Genomic DNA, 22,126 nt, shown 5'->3' with positions numbered 1-22,126 from the left:
CAGAGTGCCTGGGCCTTGTCAGGTAGCCGGAGGGGGAGACGCTGGAGATGACGCAGGGCAGGAGAGTGTCGGCTGGGTCAACTCCGTTGTACAACCCTTTGGCTAACAGGGTGACTCACTGTTGCTGTGGGCTTCGGAGGGAGTAAAACCCGCTGTTTGGCTTCATTTAAACATGAAACCAAAAAAGGGTCAAACAGACAGCAGGAGGGGGCTAAAAGTCAGTACGGTTCAGGTATGTCAGAGTGACTCACATGTCTCTCCTGTATCAACACACAGACATGAATGCATTACACGATCGCAGCCACACACACACACACACACACACACACACACACACACACACAGAAACACATATTAAGAATTAGCACAAGTCTAAATTCTCGTGATAAATTATTCTGGTTCTCTGTGAAAACATCATCAAATATGTATTACCTGTTAAAGCTTAAAATGACTGTCTGGTATGTGCTTCACACATAAAGAGGCAAAGTTTTTATTAGCATATTAGATGGTTGGACAAAACAGTTTGGGTTTAAAACTGTGACACACTGGGTTTCTTTCTCTCTTTCAGAAAAAGAAAACATTTATGAGGTCTACATAAAAAAACAACACCTGCAACAGACATAATTGATAAATGAAAATATTAGTAAAAAGGAAAAAAAAAGCCCCTGATGCCAAATCCTGACATGTCTCAAACAAATACACCAGTGATAATTCCACTAACAAAACCACATGCCGACTTAAAACAAACCACTACAAATAAAATCCTCTGTGCATCTCTCATTCTCACCGACATGCACACACACACATACAGTGTATTTCCTTTTTTTTTTTGTATCCTCTCCCTCTTTTTCAGCTAGTGAGCATTGCTTTCCAACTAGTGACTACTCGCTCCTCTTCAGTGCACACATCTGACAAGGATGTGAATGCCTTTCCCCTTTCCTCCACTCCCCCTAGTGTATCCACCCAACACTGCACCTTTCCTATGCATCTCCCAAATAGAGAGGGAGAGCAGAAAGAGAGAGAGAGACGGGGAGAGAGAGAGAGAGAGAGAAAGAGAGAGAGAGAGAGAGAGAGAGAGAGAGAGGCCCCTCCTCCAGATGACATCAGTGCTCTATTGAAGCAAAGCTAGAGGCAAACACAACTCCACATTTGTATTGGGATCTACCCGTGCACCTATGTCCTTGCACAGCCTACAGATTGTGTATGTGTGTGAGGGGGGGCACCAGTAAACATAGCAGTGCTGCTACAGATAAACTCCAAATAGCTCTAGCACTGTGAGTGAGAGGAGCTTTTTTGGATCTGAATTGAAATCCGCACAACCTGGATTGGATTATTAATTTTTTTCCCCCCGTTGTGAACCCCAATTTAAGAGGATACCTGTTACTTTTCATTTTTTTTGGTTGATTATAGAGGTAAGTGTGTTTTTTGCTGGTTGGGAGTGCATCCTTTTCAATCTTTTTTGGATCTTCTTTCTGGCAGAAGGAATTTAAAGTCATGCGGGATCGCCAAGTGTTGCTCGTAGCTAATTAGTTCTCTTTTTTTCCCACTCTTTCTTTATTTTTACATCCCGGCCTTAGCCTTAAATATAGGATTTCTCTGAGGTGCTTGTCTCACAGGCTTAGAACCGCTTTAAGCAATAGTAACAAAAAATCGTGAGTGCACTTTTCCTCCAAATAACCAAAATGAAGCTCTTCCGTTTAGGCACTGAAAATCATTCTGCTCAACTTGGAGAATATAAAAACCAGACTTAAACAGGTTATTCATCCATCTCTCTCATCTCAAACCCCTCTCACGCCTGCAACTTGCTGCTTCGATCCTGTGCTGCATCCCTCTTTTATTCTGCGTGTATCTAACAGAGACCACCAAACACCACATCTCTGTTTTTTCCTCCACTCTGAGGAGATGGTCTCGAAGCGCTAAATCTGCGGCTCTATCACTCAGTACACCGGTCAAAGCGTGTGAAAAGCACTCAGGGAGCAACAGGGACTTGTCAAATCTTTTCGTTCCCTTTTTCAGCTTTTGATATCTCCAGCCAGTGGGGGGAATAAACAGTGGTGAATACGCAAACTTGATAGGATTAAGGGGAGAGGGGAGGGGGTGGGGGGGCTGTGTGATTTAGACTCGGCGTCGCAGCCCGAGAAGACACCCCGGTGTGCATCTGAAACTGCAGCGCAGATCCCGCAGAGTTGGACATGAAGGGGCAGCTGGAGAAACTCCGCTAAATGCGTCTCCGGCGTCACTGTCTGGACGTCTCGGTCCAGCTCCTATTCATGTGCATCTCCATTGAACTTTACAGTGTGCAACTGTGAGCTTGTCTACAGATAATAAACAGATTTTTTTTTTTTTTTTTTTTTTAAAAAGCATCATACGTTATGAGAGGTTTGTGCTGCAGGGGCGCAGTCATGAAGCTCCCCTGAAAATGCACAAAATGCGTGGAAGTTTCATACGCACCATTTCGCACATCAGCAGCGGCTCATTTAACGCACATCACATATTGTAACGTTGCATTAACAAAGCTTCAAATAAATACACGACATTTCTGTGCAGTCGCAGCTCGGGAAATGATTGTCTTATTAATAAGCATTGAGAAATAAAGGTTTACAGTAAGATAATACTTTCTGCTCATATGGTCGGCTGACAGCAGATTCTACACTCTTAATGTCAACCTATGGTGGCAATGATTCAAGCGAGGCTTGATTTATCCCATTTGATCAATGCAATAAAGTGGACGCCTTCAATTCCTATGCACGGTATTTAAGCTGTATGTCTTATTGGCAACACCAGGGCAGAGACAGTGGTTAATCCAATTTAACATAGCCTTTTATCTTCGTGAGACATTAAGGTCATCCAGGCTTAAAACAGTGACAGATATATATATGCTACAGACTGATTTCAGTTAATCACCAAATAGTGCGCACAAACATGACTCCAATTGTCAAGTAATGTAATGGTGGGTCTTTGTTGGTCAGTGTGTTTGATAGACAAAGAAATAAATTGCCTTTTAAACACGGTAGACATGAGGACAGACCCAGTTGTCTTCACTGATGACTGCCTGAGGCAAAAGTCCCCAGTCAATTGCTTTCAGAGGGAATTCACATTTCAGATTACCAACTAACCAGGTCACTACAGACAGAATCTTCTATTGTCAGACAAGTTAAAGCATCAAATATGGATGCCTGCGTTAGGAGAAAATAACAGTAAGACCTTCATAACTGCCAAGACGTATTTCAGATGTACTCTGAGGAGGCCTAATTCAGTTCTTTTCATCATTTATTTAGCCACTAAGCGCTATCTGTTTACCATCTATTCTGAGCTTAAACAGACAAATCATTTCAGATTAGTAAAGGTGTAAACATGGCTGCGAATCATAAATACTGCAGGAAAAAACATTTGGAAGCAATATGACTCAGGAAAAAAACTGCAGATGGGCCGAGAGGGAGGGTAACAAATCCCTGTAATGTTGGTAGGTGTCTGGCCTGTGCTGAGCCGGGCCCCTGTGTGCAGCTTAAACATGAGTATTCAGTGTTTCTGGTGTTTGCTTGTCACATACAGACACACACACACATTTCATCTTGCAGTGCCTACCACCCCCATGTGGGGAAAAACCATTGCAGCTGCTGCAGATCTCTCCTTTCAGTCTGTTACAAAAGAGAGACCCCCGTCTGTCCCAGGCCTCTCTGTGCTCTTAATGGGCCAGCGAAAGTATCATCTGCTCAGCCCATCTAAAGACAGCAACAGGAGGCCACATACCGAATGTGTGCAACTATCAGGAGATTTTGGCCCGTTTTCTCTTCAGCTAAAACATGTGTGTCCCTGCGAATTTAGATGTGACCGTTAACGTTCTATTGTGTCTCGGCACCACAGCAGGCCGATGCCCGGTGTGCTGACATACAACTTACTAATACAGCAATCAATGGCGCAAGGTTTCATGGAACACACAAGGTGACAAAAACTCATGTTGGTTTCTAAGATATGAAAGTTTAGAGCAGAAAATCATTAAAAAAACCAAAAAAAATTAAATACACATGGACACTAAATTTTCGCAACCCTAAACAATTAATGTTTTCCAGTATTATTTTAGTGTTTGCTTAAAATCTACTAACTTGCCAACCAACTTTGCAGCCAAAACACATTTTCAAGAAAAAAAAACATAGCCCACAATAACTACATTGTGTGCAATCAATCATATTTCAAAAACTATATTATGAATTGGAATGAATAATCAACAGCAGATACAAACAACATTGATTTCCCAATGGAGTGCTCCAGTGTGGTTCAAAATTAATTTCAGGGCTCATGAATAATTTAATAGTCAGCCATTACTACTTCTACAGCTCTTTCCCCCTAAATGCAGCCCATGTAATATTATTCTTTATTTTATGGAACTAAAAGTCATTCCAATCTGTAATACTTTTGACAGGCATGAAATTGTTTCTATTTGAGTTTTTTTTTTTCCAAAGCCTTTCTTGTGCAGTGTATGACTAGGGGGCACAAAGTCTTGGGCTCTGTTATTGCAGACTAATGTGCATTTATGCGTGTTGAGCTCACAATGGCTATCAGTGTCCAGCTTTGTGTGAGCTTCCTACGCTCTCCACTGAAAGGTAACTAGCTGTACACACACACACAATTTTACCAGGATGCTCAATTTAACTTTGCCAGTTCAGATTAAATGAAGCAGAAGCCACTTTGACTGCTGGAGGAATCTCCTGTCGGCCGGCAGAGCTTATTAGAACGATGGAGAAAGACATCCATCACTAAAAATGTTTGACATAGCCCCCGTTGCTCCCAGAATGATTGTGCGCATGTGAACACGGCCTCTGTGGTTGGGTGGGTTCGTACATTTGCGTGAGTGTACGTTCTTAGTAAATACAATAGGAAAGGCTTGTAAAATATACTGTGTAAAGTAGAGGAATTTTTTAATTGCCTGAATAAAATGTTTTAATACCTAAACCCCCTCTGTTGAGGCTACAAGGTCCACATGCTTGCCTTGTAGCAAACAATGGAGAGGGGCCACTCCACCGAAATCCGATGAGCGTGGAAAAAGAAAAGGAGAAAAAACAGCCCAGTATCAAGGCCCTACTATGCTCCTTGTAAACTAAGCATGATGTGCTTGGTTCAAAGCAGAAATCTGATAAATTACCCACAATATAATCCAAGAAACAGAAGCCTAGATATTACGCTACAATATGTTTTTATTCTTCCTGAGTATATCCACACCAGATCAGAAATGACTAATCATGCCCCCTTGCCCCTCTGGACTTCAATTCTGTCTTCAAACCAACAGGTAACAGAGTTGTAGTTGTAGAAGAAGAGCAACCGACTAGAAATGTTGCACCATATCATATGTGGGGCTCTTTATGCAGAGAATCATCCTGTTTCACAACCCTAAAAGCCTATTATACTGAGTGCAAATAGGTCTTGCTGGGTCCTCTTGATAAGATAGGAATGCAGAGACAATTACTTTCTTTTATGTAATGCTAAGAATTCAAGGATTCAAATCAAGACTACATATACTTAACAATATTCAGAGGATGGAGAACCTTACGAAATGAGGCGAAAAGGGCTATTTAAAATTGAAATAGCTTGACTAAGTGCTGCATTAAAAGTTCATTCCAACAGACAGAAAGCACATATCCCTCTATCATCCCGCCATTTTCTAAAACTCTATCACAGAATTTCATCTTCTTTTCCCTTGTCAGACTCTTTTATTCCAGAAGTTAGTAGAGGTCACATCTGGTGCTTTCCCCCAGACTCTAATCTACTACTAATGTAATACTGGACTCAGGGCCCGTATTTAGATGGAAGAGAAGGAAGGGGGGGTGTTATTATTAGACAGCATCTCTGGAGTTGTAATCGAGTTACAAGCCTCTCAATTCCCTAATCTTCTCCTTGTCATGGGCTACAACTGTTAAATGGCTGGGGCCCTTGTTCGTAATTTACCTTTACATGTTTTACAGCACAGAGTGGCTGCCAGCAGGACACATGGATTGTTACATGTAAGGATACAAAGCTATTGTGTAGTGAGAGGAAGGAAAGTCTATTTTTATAAACAGAAACAGCATTCACAGAATGTGAAGAGAGGATAAGGTAGGGGGGGTAAGGGGTCACAAGGAGGAGCTGGGAGTGACAGGGATGGATGTAACAGCCATCCTCTTCTCCATGCGAAATTCAAATGGGCCTCATTTGTCATGAGTGTTTTTTAACAATGTGAGTAATTCAGTAAGCACCCACTCGATCCGCTTTTCCTCTCATCTGTGGAATCTGGTCTAGCCCTGTTTTTAAAATAGCATAGACTGCCTTTTTTTTTTTAATCGCAGGACTAGTTCTCTTGTAAAACAGCAAAACCTCAGATAAGCAGTGAACTGGGCTGACAAGGTCAGAGGGGCAGAAGGGCTCCACCCTCAGCCATTGTGTTGGGGTCTAGATCACTGTTGTCTTTCGTATGCATAGACATTCTTTCTTGTATCACCATAGAAAAGAAATGTGGTATGTTAGAATAACGGCCAGTAAAAGGTCAACAGGCACAGTCATGGCCAAGAAAAAGGGTATTTTAAAATAAGAATTCACCTTGTAAGAAATGTCAGATTTCCGTATCAAACACATTCCTAAACTTAATTAGGTTTTCTCAGTATCAGCATCCATGTCACTGTCGTGGAAATAAGCAGTGAATTATATATTATTAGATTATTCCCGAATCTAAAAAACAAAACAAAACAATGAAAAAACGAAATTGTTACTTGTACAAACATTTCATTTTACTTGGCAAAATAAATGTTTTTTGTTAATTCTGAAAGATACCTCTCTCATTACCTGATCACCTAAACATTATTTTGTGACAACTGCATGTGGGCCCTAAATATGTCGTCTCCTGTTATTTTTCAGAACACTATTCCAGGTGTGAGGAGGGCACAGCATGAGTCAAGTTGCGGATGCGTGAGGAAGGCTGGGCCCAGAAGGATAAGTACCCTGCTCTGAGAGGAGAACATTGGCTATCTGCTTCAGGAAAAGCAACCAGAGCCCTGGATTAATGTGTATATTCTGGATTCTGGTTACCTGAAGACCTGGAGTACACAAGTGAACAGGCCTGGATTGAGCCTGTGGCACAGGGGATTGGCATGGCTCAGACCAGCTTTGTGTCAACTCATCATGCCTGCCGGGCCTGATTGCAGAAAGGAGCCTTTGCTGAAGCTCACAAGCGGATCACTATACAACACCCAAAAAATCTAATTTACGGTTATGGCTGTTGAGCTCGACAATTTCAACACCCATTAGGATTTTTTAATATTACCTGAGATCGCATGCTTTGTCAATGAGAAGGGATGCTTTTTCTACAGGCTTATCTGCCATGGTAAAGGCATTGAAAGCATGAGCCTCTGACAACACAGAGGAGGTCATCGTCCAAACAAGGATCAGCTCAGCAAACACTGACCAGGTCAGGATATCACCAGAAACCCCTCAGACAAACGTTTCCTTTCAGAAAGGATAATAGCAAATTCAAGAGGAAATCTTGATTGGATTTTTGGTGTCTGGAAAGGATTTACCACGTCGTATAAATCAGGTATGACAAATACAGATGGCTTTGCTTCTTTCCACTTCACTGACCAGACAACAATTTCTAATGAGACGTGCAGGAAGAGAGGTCATGGCAGGAATGTATAATTAAAGCAATAAATCAGTATTAGCCTAATTAAAAAGGAGCTACACATCGATTGTGAAAAAAGAGACAGACAACCAGTTAGCACCTTCTGCTTTACACCACAGTTCATTTCATGTTCATTTCAAGGCTGTATCTGCCGTACGTTTGTGAATTGTGAAATTTAATATATTATTATTTAAAAAATTTTAAGACATACATTACAATTTTTAACATACCACGGTTACAGCAAAGATCAATAATAAAATGCTGAGCAAGGATGAAGGAAGCTTACAAATTTAATCTTATAACCAGGAGACTGGAATACATAGACTGCCTCAGAAAACACATTTCTTCTTGGATCTTAATGTGCTTAAGACATTTATCAAACCTATCTGTGAGGAGAGAGTTTTTTTTTCCCTACCTTGTTAGAGGCCAGTTAAACCCCAGAATTTGAATGGCGAAAGGCATGGGTACTGATTTAACAGGGCTTAAGAGTATGTCGGTTCCACAACAGTTCATCAACAATGCCTGACTTTGTTCACCCTCGTGGTCTGTAGCGATGAAAGGCAGCCTTGAGATACAGAAACATGTAAAACAACGAGGGAGTGCTATTACATTTCACAAATCCGGGCCAGAAAGCTGAGGCACAGAAATTCAATTCACAGAGCTCAGATGTTGGAACATTTCTTATGAAAAAGAATAAAATAAAAAAACAGTTTTATCTCTAAAGCAAATTACTTTTTAACTTCTAATCCATAGGAAAATATATATTCCTTTGTATGATGTAAAGGCAGTTCAAAAGCAAACACCTTATTGTAAAAACAATCACTTTATTTTCACTGCCTGGCAATTCTAATGATCAATTCATATCAATTCAATAGGAGGAATTCAAACTGACTCTTTCAGCAGTTATTTAATCTAGAAAGTGCTGTAGGCAGCATTTCAAACACCCAGCAATTATGAGAACAGGAATTTGGCTCTCCTTTTAAGGCCTTGTGCATTAAATGTACCCTTGTGTCTTCTCCCCAGGGGCTCTTGAGTGATTAGACTGCCAGGCAACACAGCATCAAGATGGTGCGTCAATGCAAGGCCTTTATCCTCTTCCTCATCAGGATCGGACTGCTGCTGGGTCTTGCTAACCCCCTGGTGACCTCCGCCTCATGTCCCTCAGCCTGCCGCTGTGATGGGACCTTCATCTACTGTAATGACCGTGGCCTGACTTCCATTCCTACTGGTATGCCCCAGGATGCTACAGTGCTCTTTCTGCAAAACAATCGCATTAAGAGTTCGGGCATTCCTGCGGAGCTCCGTAGGCTCACAAATGTGGAGAAGATCTACCTTTACTGCAACAATCTGGATGAGTTTCCCACTAACCTTCCTCTTGGGCTCAAAGAGCTTCACCTTCAGGAGAACAACATTCGGATGATTACCCATGCCTCTTTAGCTCAAATTCCCTACATTGAGGAACTGCACCTGGATGATAACTCTGTATCAGCAGTCAGCATAGAGGAGGGGGCCTTCAGGGACAGTAATCACCTCAGACTGCTTTTTCTCTCCAGAAACCACCTCAGCACCATCCCTGCAGGCCTACCCATGAGCATTGAGGAGCTGCGCTTTGATGACAACCGCATCTCCTCCATCTCAGAGCAGTCTCTGCAAGATCTCATCAACCTGAAGCGACTAATCCTTGATGGTAATCTGCTCAACAACCGTGGGATTGGGGAGATGGCTCTCATCAACCTGATCAACTTGACTGAGCTCTCGCTAGTGAGGAACTCCCTGACATCGCCGCCAGCCAACCTTCCAGGCACCAGTTTGGAGAAGCTGCAGCTACAAGATAATCACATTAATCGGGTCCCGCCTGGGGCCTTTGCCTTCCTGAGGCAGCTGTATCGCCTGGACCTGTCTGGTAACAACCTAAGCAGCCTCCCACAAGGTGTATTTGAAGATCTGGACAATCTCACACAGCTCCTGCTGCGCAACAACCCTTGGCAATGCACTTGCAGGATGAAATGGGTGCGTGACTGGCTGCGGTCATTGCCATCTAAAGTGAATGTACGTGGCTTCATGTGCCAAGGTCCTGATAAGGTCAAAGGCATGGCGATTAAAGACCTAACGACAGACATGTTTGACTGCACAGATTCAGAACTCATCCCCATGTACGAGACAAGCACAGTCTCCAACACTGTACGCCCTTCACAGCCCCAGTGGCCCTCGTTTGTGACTAGAAGGCCTGTAGTAAAAGGGCCTGACATGGGTAAGAATTACCACAGCACTACCACCACTTCAGGCAGAAAGATCATCACCATAAGTGTGAAGTCAAGTAGTGCAGATACAATACACATATCATGGACGGTGTCACAGCCCATGACCGCCCTACGGCTCAGCTGGCTAAAGCTGGGACACAGCCCTGCCTTTGGCTCCATCACCGAGACAATTGTGCAGGGGGAGAGGACGGAGTACCTTCTCACTGCGCTCGAGCCAGAGTCTTCCTACAGGATATGCTTGGTTCCCATGGAGACCAGCAACATTTACCTGTCAGACGAGACCCCCGTTTGCATAGAGACAGAGACTGGTTCTCACAAATCATACAACCCGACCACAACTTTAAACAGAGAGCAGGAGAAAGAGCCTTACAAAAATTCCAGTCTGCCTTTGGCTGCTATCATTGGAGGGGCTGTGGCACTTTTGGCAATAATCATGTTGGCACTGGTGTGCTGGTATGTCCACAGGAACGGTTCACTTTTTTCCAGGAACTGCACCTACAACAAAGGCCGTCGGAGAAAGGATGACTATGCTGAGGCTGGCACTAAGAAGGACAACTCCATCCTAGAAATACGAGAGACTTCTTTTCAAATGATACCTATAAATCACCTGCCTGTATCCAAGGAGGAGTTTGTGATACATACGATTTTCCCACCTAATGGCCTGAGTTTATACAAAACCCCACATAGCGACAACAGTATTAACAACAGGAGCTACAGAGACAGTGGAATACCAGATTCAGACCATTCCCATTCATGATGTTGCGCATGGACATTGATGATGAGTGCGTGACTTAAACAGAGTGGCAAGACTTTTACAAAACACTGGATCTATATGACTAAGGAAGCAATGTTCTGTACATTTGCCATATAATTTATATTTAAGGACATTTTATGAAGACGGAGAACGTTCCAGTTGCAGGCCATCACTGTACCGTCAGTGGGTATTGTAACTAACTGCAATTCTATATTTTAGGGATTTGTAGTAATTTGTACTGTATTTCCTTTGCTTAAGGTTATCGACCAACTAAAAGAAACTCTGTGTTCTACTGAGATATGATGACTTGTCAACTGTGAAAGTGGGTTTTCATTGCTGTGTTGAACAATCAGACTTTAGAAAACCTTGTAGTATAAGCACAGGTCATTCTTTTAACTTTGTGGCTGTCTGAAAAACAAAAAGGCAAAAAAATGTCATGACATAAACTAAGGCACAGCTGATCAACTAATTTGCAAAGCAGGCATGTTGCCCTCTCAAAGAATGAGCAGCCATTTGCTGTCTCCACGAACTACAGACCAAGAGTCTTTCTCTAGTATTCATCTGATATGGAGTACAAATAACTAAAGATGAGGTGCCATGCTTTATTTCTCTGCTTTGTTCAGTGTGATTTTTTTTTCTGTTTGCAAGAAGAAGAAGAAAGACACAGCAGAGCAACCCAAGCAGGGTTCCAGTGTTTCCGATAGGATTGTAGGCCTCAGCACAGGGCAGATAAAGCACACCGACCTTAAGGAGCTCTCTGCTCCTCAAAACAAGTAGACTGGACAGGCTGACACAGAGGACCCCCCACTATCTCTATTTGTACAAGCCAACAATGGCCGAACGACAATGGCGGCATTCTTTAGTACCATGTACCATACGTCATTCTAGTCACCAGGCCAAAAAAGACGGTGCAAGACATGTTGGCTTTCATTAGAATTACCACAGTGTCAGCAACTCCTTGTTATGAGTATTAGTTTGTATTATTTTCCAAATGAACACACTTTTATGTTGCCACAATTTAAAGTTAACTGTTCTTTACAATTGAAAACCAAAGTGCATTGTATGCCCTTTGGCCAGTCTTGTATGTGCCTTGATCCAATGCTTATTGTATTTAGCTTTTTAAGAAACCAGTGACTTTTTTTCATACACACTTGAATATGAGAAATATTGGTCATATTACAGAATAAAAGTGGACAAAAATAACTTTGCTTTTTCTTACCTTGAGTACAACAACCCCCCTCAAAGTAATACTTATATGGATTTGTTCAACTACTATTATCACACTTTGCTGTGACTTCTCAATTTATTTTTTATCTACTCAAGAGAACTTTATTTGTGTACGAATGTAAACTGCCCTGAAGTTAAAAAGTTGGCTATTGGGGACCCGTTTTATTCATTCATATCTAAAATTACTATCTAGCCGAATAATCTAAAAATGCTTGGAGATGAAAAACATAACCTACAGCATTTCCATCCTTAACAAAGATGTCAGGATCAGAAAAACTTCCCTGATCCCTGCAGGAAATTGCTTTGTTACAATTGCTCAACACGCAGTTAAGAAAGAGGGGTAAATAAGTAGTAATAGTAGTAATAAAAAGTAAGTAAAAAGGTAAAAACTACTATAAAATAAAATAGTCATAATAATAAATACACAGTAAGTAAACAGAAAAATGTACAAATGCAAATGTGCAAAAAGTAATGTGTGAGGTAGAATTGCAGTATGGACAAAAGTGCAAAAATGGAAACCTGCAAAGTGGATTAACAGTAAATTAACCATAATGTGCAAAGGTAAACTAAATGAAAAGTGTAACATGGGTCAACAGTAACTCTGAAGTTTTAGATCATAGCCTTAAAACCACGTCTCCCCCTTCCAAGGCATAGTGAACTCTTTAACAATAACTGATACTGTTCTTGAAACCCAGTTTTCCACTCCATGGGCAGTCTGCAGAGCAACATCTGCTTGAGGCTGCTGTTGTTCTTTCGTGCGGTGAAGCCATGTGTGACTTATCCGATTGGCCAGAGAGAGAAATATCACAGTAGAGTGGAATTGGGGCTGTGGAGAGATTGGACTCTAGGGTTTGATGAAACTCCCAGGCACCAGGGCAACAGAAAACGAATGACGAGCCACCATATGGAGGGTGGTACAGGCAGACCCTGCTGGGGATGCCCGTCCCTGCAGAGGACAGAGTATATATACACTGCTCCAGGCTCCAGGCACTTAATGACATGGTTTCAGCTCACTCAGGCAAGGGCCCATGAAAATGTTCATGTGCAAAAGCAGTAAAATAGCCTATTAAACCATTTTACAAATACATACGACAGAATATCTATACAGTTATACAGTTAATGCATTTCAGATTATACTCACTAGACTCGAGCACTGACCATGCTCTCATAGAAAAGCACATAAGCATTCAGTTTGTGTGACAAAAAATATCGCATACCCACATTCACACACCCACGAGCTCTTAACACAGTGAAAGCTTTAATTACAGTAAGGGGAGCCACTAAAAGCTGCAAAAGTGATCCAAACCTTAAGTATACACTAACCCTGCCCTGTACACTAAATATATATCACGTTAAATTGGAATTTAAGTAAACAGATGGTTTACTTTTAGAATACCGAATATTAATAGTTTCCAAATGAATGCTGGCCATATTTTTCCTTTACTGTTCAGCCTTAGTCTTATCTTATTTGAGTAAAGAATCTTGGGGAAGAAAGCAAACAAAATGATAAAACATAGAAATGTTGTTAATTTTTCTTTTCATGCTAAAGTGAGCAGAGCATCTTCTTTAGAGAAAACATTTATCACACATTTGATGATGGTTTTCTACAGAAACGTAAAAGGAACTAGGCTATATAATATGCTATAAACTTGTATGATTTACTCATTGCTATTTTTCAACCTTGCTGAAAAATGTGTATGCAGAAATCTCAGCTGGCTTCACAGCATCAGCTTCTCACTGATGGATGGGGTGGCTCTACAAATATTGAGAAATGGAAAAATCTCTGTATTGCTTGAGCAAGCGTCCATATGTCTAGTAATTGCAAGACCCTCTGAAAATGTTATTTTTGAGCCAGAAAGACTCCAAACAGTGTATTGATGAGATCACTGCAATTTCTCTAGCTAGCTAACAGCAATCTTTTATGTGTTATTGATGGGCTTTTGGGTTTAAGTAAATTACTCATAGGAGTTAATAGTGACTGATGTACGCTGACCACTTTAAAGCTCTGAGAATGAGCAAGCCGTTCATTCTTATTGTTTCACCTTTGTGATAAATAACAGTGTAGCCAAGTGATGAAAGGAGCATGCTATTGTTGTGACTTTCACTAAAAATAATACATTAAACAGAGTAGCTTTGTGCAATTTGGCTGATCCAAGTATAAAACTAAATTGATGAACCGGACTGCTGACGACCCTGTGTGACCTCACTTATCACTCATGACCCTTGACCCATCTGTCGCTTTAAACAATTCCTTAATCACTCTCATGTTCTCACTGAGGTCAGACAAGTCTTTAAACAGCACAAGATGCCACATACATTTGTCTCCTGTGTGACACACACAAAAACTAATTATGTTTGTCTTTTATGTAACCCAGAGATTAGGACTAATGGGGGCAGCTGCACTGTCTGCCCCAGGCTGCTGTTATTCCTTTTGTAATGTACTGGTCAGGCAGCCGGTCACATTTGCATTCCTATAGATGCTCGTATCAAAGCAACCCTGGATGACCTCATCACGGTCAGTAGCCGAGCATGGTTTTTCTCCGTCAGCACCATTAGTAGGATCAAAAAACACAGGCCATGTGAACCTATGACTGATTAGAGGTCGGTGAGGTCAGGTCAGACTTAGTTCAAGGATCTCAAAAGGTGAAAAATGGAAGCACATCAGTGCCCACAAATCAGTCATCGAGGACTCCAAAAGGATGTCCCCCAAAAGGATGCTCTGCTCAGGTGAGATCCTGGCATTTATTACAGAACATTCTTAGCAGGGGTGCCAGAAATTATGGGGGGGGACTATGAAAAAAGGTCAGATTTTACGCTAATGGCTTAATTGATTTCACAACAATACAAAGACTCACAGCACAAGGTTAAGCCAATGAGTTCATTAAGCTCATTTTTTGTTTGCTTTTACTCGTGATTTACAAGTGAAACGATTTATCAACTTGATTAGGCATGCTCAGCCAGGGCACCTTAATAAACTGTATAAAATGAGAGAAATTGCTTGGTTTGGACACATGAATGACAAAACACTGCAATGTGTCAGTGTTATGGAATTAATCAAGGTTCAGGCAAAGTTAAATGGCCTCCTCACACTTCTTAATGGACATAATGTACACTCAAAGGGGACGTCTTACAAAAGCTAAGCATATTAATCATTTTGTTCTAGAAAGAGTTAAACACAGAATAAAATCCCCTTGCTTCTAAACTCCCGCAAAAAAAGTGTGCCTCATCAACACATAGATGAGTATGCCAAAAACAACCACACATTCAAAACCAAAATGAAATGCGTGCTTGGTGTTCCCTTTTTCCTTATACTGTTGGACACAGCTTGCACATCAAACAGACCCATGATTTAATGGCCTCTAAATGCTGAGCGGTGCTGAGGGCGGAAGCCAAACGAAGGCTCAGGGCCTCACACAGTCTGCACTTTTGCAAATGTGTAAATTGTGTGTGTGTGTGTGTGTGTGTTCATGTGTATGGGGGGAAAATTAACTGCGACTGTTGATGCTCTGACGTGAAGTACTATACATTAGTCTACTATACATTAGTTACATTAGTCACAGACTTATTGATGCCAACATGCTTGTGTATGTCTAGGTGTGGTCTACATAAAAACACAGCTAAATGCCAGACTAGAGAGGGATACTAAAAACAAGATAGCATAACCTAACAACCACTTTTCACTGTCATTTGACTGTTCTGTACATTTTTCAATCGACAACAAGAGGAGGTGAAAACTGACAGCCTGAGTCTTAAACTAAAGGGACAGGATGTTTTTGATTTTCAGGCAATCTTCATCACTCCTTCATGATCGCATCTGACAACGTGAGCCTCACGCTAACCCATACAGATGTCTATATGTGAGTGTGCTTTATCTACACATGTAAAAGAGTACTCATGGTTACTTGTGTGCTTTCATGTGAACGAGTGCACATTGTTCACACATCTAATTAACGCAGACAGACAATCATACTGATTTACATGCATGCAAGCAGAATAACCTAAAGCCATCACCTTCCTCACAGTTGTCATGTGACTTTGTCGGTCTCAGTCACAAGCACAGTCTGTTCTAGCTGTAAAAGAGCGGAGGGGCAAAAACAGCGTGTCCTGTGAGAGACGTGTCAGTGTGAGTGATGTGCTCCTGTGTGGGGGTGTTGTCCTGCCTCTGACGAACCCCCCCACCACCACCACCACCACCCCCCATCCTCCGGGCCAGGACCCTCTCCATCTCTTCACATTACTCAGTGACCTGAAACCACAGGGCCAAAAAACCTAACCAGCTCCTCCGTCTTCTTAATGAATCCAATTTTTTGCCTGAGAGCACAAGGCGTGCACATACATCCATCGCAACTCTAAATTATCTGACATTAATACAAATTAACAAGAGCCACCGTCATCAAGATTGTCCCCACCCCACAATGGCAGGCAATGACATTGCATCTATATCACTGTGTGAGGACAGCGCCTTACCCTACACCCCAAAAATACAAGAGTCAATAATTTCATTTAACAGGCTATAACCAAAACAAAAGCAGAGGGGGTGATTGGTGTCGGTGCCATTACACTATGAATTATACACAATATGTTATGAAAATATCCATATAATTGACTCTGCACTATAGCAGCCATTAATTCCTGTCCTCCATTAAGTGGTTTAAATGATCTTGTAAGAGGCCATACATCTTCTGATGCCCTTTATGAGATCAACACCACATCCCCCTTAGAACTTAATCGACCCTCAGTCCCATTTGTCCATGAAGTCTGATGCAAGGGGATAATTGTTTCATTCCTAAAGGTTCTGAGGGGTCCAACTTGTCCATTACCCCAGCAGATCTGCAGCTCTGCAGTGGGAGGCCAAAGCTCCTCTTCGATCCATTCTCTTCTCTCATTTATGTTAAGCCAGCTTTAAATGTCAGTACAGTATTTGCATGCCAATGTGACTCTGTCTGCAGCTCATTATTTTCAGATGTTGACAGCCTAAGCGCATGCAAGTTTAGCCCACTGTGCTAACCTAATGCTTGCTACAGCCAAGTCATACAGAACAGTGAGCCAAGGTTTGTACCCGCAGTGTTCGTCTGCAGCTGCCTTATTCACTTTGCCTTTCAGGGGTAAAACACGGAAAATGCAGCAATCTGGCGTGATGAGCTCGTTAGTAATGACAGGAAATGTTCAATGCTGACCATCAATCAGCACTGTCTTAACTAAGTTCACTAAATAACACTAATGTTACAAGAAGGCCAATATAAATTATATCAATTACATGCTGAGGCCTCGATTCTCCCGCTCATATGTCTGACTTTGTTGTCTCAAGATGTTTCGAGGATGAAGACTGAGCAGGGCAGAACTCTGCTTCAGCAGTACTGATATTACCCTTTTGACAGTCCGACCTTCAGGCGAGAGCTTAGTCCATCTCTCCAGAGAAGTCCATCATGCTCCTCATTCACTCAGACAAGAGCTTCTCCACACCTCAGCCGGGGCTAACACATAGACATTTGCTCAAGGGTAGCAATGTTTTGGTACTTTTCCAAGAGGCGCAGAATTCAGCAGTGTCAGCACCTTTTAGGATTGTAAATACAACCTGTCACCATTCATCAGAGCACCAGAAGGAGAACGCAGACACTTCGAGGCCTCATTATTTCGCTGTCCTCAAGCACCTCGACATAAGATCACTGCAGTGCAGCAAAGGGGTAACATCCTTGACCCACTGTAGGCCTACCACCACAAACGGTTATTAACAATTCATGTGAACTTCGTGTACTCACATAGTTTAAGTCAGTTACCAAAGTCTTGGAGACAGAGTTGGTGGAGCTGACATGGGAGGGTTTAAACACGTGAACGCAGTTAGCGGGCTGTCTCCCGCTTTCACGACTGTCGAAAAGTGACAGCAATGTCAGCCTGTAACTATACAAGTTATGCACACAGCGCTGCAGCGGGCTGAGAGTCTGCAGTTAGAGAACCCCCCCCACCCCCCCGCACCATACAAACACACACAGTGAAATACACAGGAAAAAGTTAAGAGGGAAAAGTTTAGGGGAGAAGCCACCAATGGTCAGGGCAGGGTGGTGGGATGTGGGATTAATTAAAAGCTGCTGTTACTGTGGTGTGCTGGTGACACGCAGCCACACGATTACTGAGATCTCTGTGTGAGAGGAATCTGCTCCCACAACTCATTTCCTCCCCATTGAGGGGGGAGCAAAATGAGACTGTCTGTTGTACAAAATACCAAGAAAGAGAGAATAATTTTTCATTTAGAGGAATTTGAGAATCCAAAAGGAAGGAAAGGGCAGGGTGGAAGAAGAAGGATGAGGAAGAAATTCTTTTGTTTTTGAATAAAAGTCAGTTGAATCTATTTCAATTGAGGGATACACTGGGCTGCTGGGAGGGGGAGGTCAAAGGATCTAAGCCACTGTAATCCTAAGCTTGCTGCTGCTTAAAACCTGCTCAAGTTAACAGGGTGATATGTGTGTGTCTACAGACTCTATAACACACACACGGCTTAAACTAACATCTGGCAATGCTACCATATCTGACTTTCCACTTCTTTCTTGGGATGCCTGGTAATCCCTTTGTGCTGACCAATATACTGTAGCAATTATCAAATCCATATACATATGAGACAACATTACTTGAATGTAACCATTCATCTAGTGCTGCAACGATTGGCAAAAGAAATTAGTCAACAGAAACTTAATCAAGAAGAGTTTTGATAACTGACGAATAATTTAATGTCATTTTTCAGGTATTTGGCAGATGAAGTGTCAGGAAATCATCAATCTGAGGGGAACATGAATGTCTGTATCAAATTTCATGGCTATCCATACAATAACTGTCAAGACATATCACTTAAAACCACAAATGTAACCCTCGTGGTGGTGCCACAGGGAATGTCAGGAGACCACCAAAGTCCCATTGGGAACCCCAATGTACACAATTTTGTGCCAATCCATACAGTAGTGTAGATTCTTCTCCTCTGCATACCATGGATATCTGTACCAAAGTTTATGGCAATCCATACAATTGTTGTTGAGATATTTCAATAAAAGCCAATAGTGTCAACCTGCTGGTGGCACCAGACAAAAAGTCAGGGGATCATTAAAGTCAGTACTGAGGACAATGAATGTGAAAAAAATCATCTCTATCAGTCCAGTAGTTATTGAAATATTTCAGTCTGGATCAAAGCAGTGGACCAACTGACCAACAGACCGACATCACCACCCTTAGCTCCATGCTGCTAGCAAGGCTAAAAATGTCAAACATTCTCTGGTTCCAACTTCTCAAATGTGAGGAGAAAATGCTTTTCTTTCTTTCACACCATCATAACTTGACTATCTTTAGATTCTGTACTGTTGGTCTGACAAAATGTGATTTGAAGATGTCACTTTAGTCTCTGGTAAATTGAGCATTTTTCACAATTTATTGACATTTTATAGACTAAATCATCAATCAATTAATCAAAAAAATAATCAAACAGATAATTGATAATGACAACAATCATTTTCAGCCCTATATTCACCCACAACATAATAAAAGCTACATGTTTAGCAATTCTATTCACTCCCTATAAAGCCAATTGAAAATAAAATCAAAACATTGTGGATCAACAAGATGAAAACAGCAATGGTTTCATTTTTAGCTCCCTTGTTTCCTTTCTACCTTTGCCAGTTATCTATGAATTATTAGAAAGAATACAGGAATATATGTAGCAACGCTTATTAGCATTGATCCTACTTCTCAAGCGTTTTACAGTTGCTACCAATCTAGCTGGCAAAATCTTCACTACATGTAATAATACAAGAGGAGACTCTACAGTATTGAAAAATACAAGACTTTTGTGTTGAAGTCTTTGTAGCAGCGCATTATTATTATTATGCAACCAGAGTTTGGTTGCTTTTGTAATGTTTGTAATCTGTTATCAGCCTGCAGACATCTTTATGCATCAGCCATTTGCAGTGTTGTCAAATTCTAGCACTTGTGTCTGCACTGTTTCAAGGATTTTAATTGTGGATTCAGTGAATATAACAAGGTTGAAAAGTAAAATAAACATATCTGAAAATAAATTTTGAAAGACATCCCACCTGTTCTTAGTGTTGTGAGAGTGAGACCTGCAGAAATCGGGTTGGAGTGCTAAAGGTTACACCCCAGCCACAGATGTCATTAACAACAATTCTTATTAAAGGTGATAGCTTTGGTGGAAACAGGAAGAAAGCAATAGGGTTTATTAATTCTCACTTCACTCTTCCTGTAGAAGGCAGATAGATCTGAAAACACTGGAAGTTTGGAAAATAGACAGCATATACATGTATTCAATCTAAGTTTGGTAGTTAAAAATAATCAGCTCACTGAATGATACCTGCTTTGTTCTCTTTTGAGACTACCACCTAATAAACCAAAGATTGTGAGCGGTACCTCACAAATTACAGATCTTCAGGAGACAGATGAAAATTTAATATAACCAGGAGCTTTAAGGCTGCTAATTATTCATTTCCTTTAATATGCAGACATTTCATTTAAACAAAAACTTAGGCAGAAGAGGAAAGTTTCCAGTTTCAAAAAACACTGCTGGGAATGCTGGCAGGCCCATTTTTCATTTTCTAATTATGCTGGATTATTATTAGCTAGAGACACAACTGACGAAGAAGACATACATTGATGGAAGTGGTGTGCTAATGAAATCAGGAGATGCCAGGAAATGCATGCTGAGCGGATGATGTTATTATAAAGGCATTCTGCTGTATATGGTGCATAGGCCAACTGAAAAGCTTTGCAAGAAAATACCAGAAAATGGAAATAACAGAAAAAATGCACCATGTTTTTTTTTTTTTTTTTTTTTTTACTTTGACAATGCTGAGCTTGAGGCAGGCATACTTTGTATACATACATCTGTCTACCACATATTACCTCTGTTGCAGGCTAGCAGCATACGGCCAAATGTTCCCAGACTGGTGCTAATGTGACAAGGGTGATGGCTTTTGTGTAGAGTCACCAGAAGTTGTCAATGCCACCACGAGCTCGGTCATTAATCAACTAGTCGTCCGGTTGTGTGATACATGACACAAGGGCAGGGTCCCAATGGAAGGGGGTTGAGCCCCGTAGCATGGACTCTTGCCCCTGGAGCTCCAATGGACTTGTATGAAGAGGTCCCACACATTCATAGTTACCAGGTCACTAATCAAATTATGTTGATAGCCAGGGATAGCGAAAAGGACAACAGAATTCATTTAGTATCCCTCACTTCTATTGTCTCTTTGCCGTGGCATCACTGGGGTCTGGGATAAATAAGTAACCCCCTTTTCTTCTCAATTTATTTGAATGAATAGCATGCCCTGTGAGCGAGGCATGAATTAAACACAATGAGAGTAGGTAATTTGGAACTTCTGACGACATAGTTGTCACTGCAAGAAAAACTATGCAAATGCAAATGCAAATCATCAGCATGAGCCAGATGGTCATAGTTTTGGGCAAATTCACTTAGTCAGGCATAAGTAATGTTTCACATTATAAATATGGCCAATGCATTATTGGACAAAACATGAAAAAAAAAAAAAAAAAAAAAAACAGGAATGCTGAGGTGAGACTTGCACGTGTGTATGTCATTCATGCATATACCACAGCCCCAAAGGGAACCAGTGCCTTTGCTGTGTAGCATTTTAATTAATCCTGCGTTGACAGAGTGGATCTGGCAGGTTATGTATGTCTTAGGGCTGGGGTGAAGGGGTAGTGAGGAGAGAGGAACATGACAGTGGGGTTAATGCCAAACCCACCCAAAGGCATAACACAGCTAGCAGCAGGTCCACTCTTGGACAGGTGCTCCTTCTGGGGTCACCCGCCAACTCCCTAACCACACAAAGCCACCGTCTGTCACCACAAATCCGACCCGCGTGGCCAGAGACAGAGGAACACATGGCCTTGGTTGACTCTGGTAAATGTTATGATTTTTAATGAGTACAATAAAACTAAACATTTACTTACAGTGTGTTTGAACCTCTTCTATTACGGGCTAAAAATGTACCGGTTGGCGGTGTGCTTATATTGCCTGCTAATTTCCCTGACTCCTGGTCTTGTCCTGGGGTATAGTTAATTTGAGCAGCTTTAATGTGTATTTGACAGAGCGTAGAAGATGTATTATCACCATTGGTTTCTTTGCTTTGTGAAATTTGTCATTTCAATGACCACTTGAGCACACATTTCACAGTAAATGTGATTTGAATGTAAAGTTGGTCATATATTTAACCTATCTGTAGAAAT

At 41.5% G+C, this 22,126-nt stretch overlaps 2 protein-coding genes across 8 annotated transcripts in view; one reads left to right on the top strand and one right to left on the bottom strand.

The window, feature by feature from the left end:
* The window catches only part of macrod2 (mono-ADP ribosylhydrolase 2), a 423,023-nt gene that overhangs the window by 335,543 nt on the left and 65,354 nt on the right, over positions 1-22,126 (bottom strand). The gene's annotated exons all lie outside the window — the stretch shown is intronic.
* Positions 1,165-11,860, top strand: flrt3 (fibronectin leucine rich transmembrane 3). Its single transcript, XM_044372370.1, has 3 exons — positions 1,165-1,412; positions 6,883-7,558; positions 8,666-11,860. The coding sequence occupies exon 3, from the start codon at positions 8,708-8,710 to the stop codon at positions 10,658-10,660; it is 1,953 nt and encodes a 650-aa protein (XP_044228305.1). The 5' UTR covers positions 1,165-1,412; positions 6,883-7,558; positions 8,666-8,707; the 3' UTR covers positions 10,661-11,860.

The sequence above is a fragment of the Thunnus albacares genome, chromosome 14, assembly GCF_914725855.1.
Source record: "Thunnus albacares chromosome 14, fThuAlb1.1, whole genome shotgun sequence".
NCBI lineage: Eukaryota > Metazoa > Chordata > Actinopteri > Scombriformes > Scombridae > Thunnus > Thunnus albacares.
This window is presented reverse-complemented; position numbering and strand designations above follow the sequence as displayed.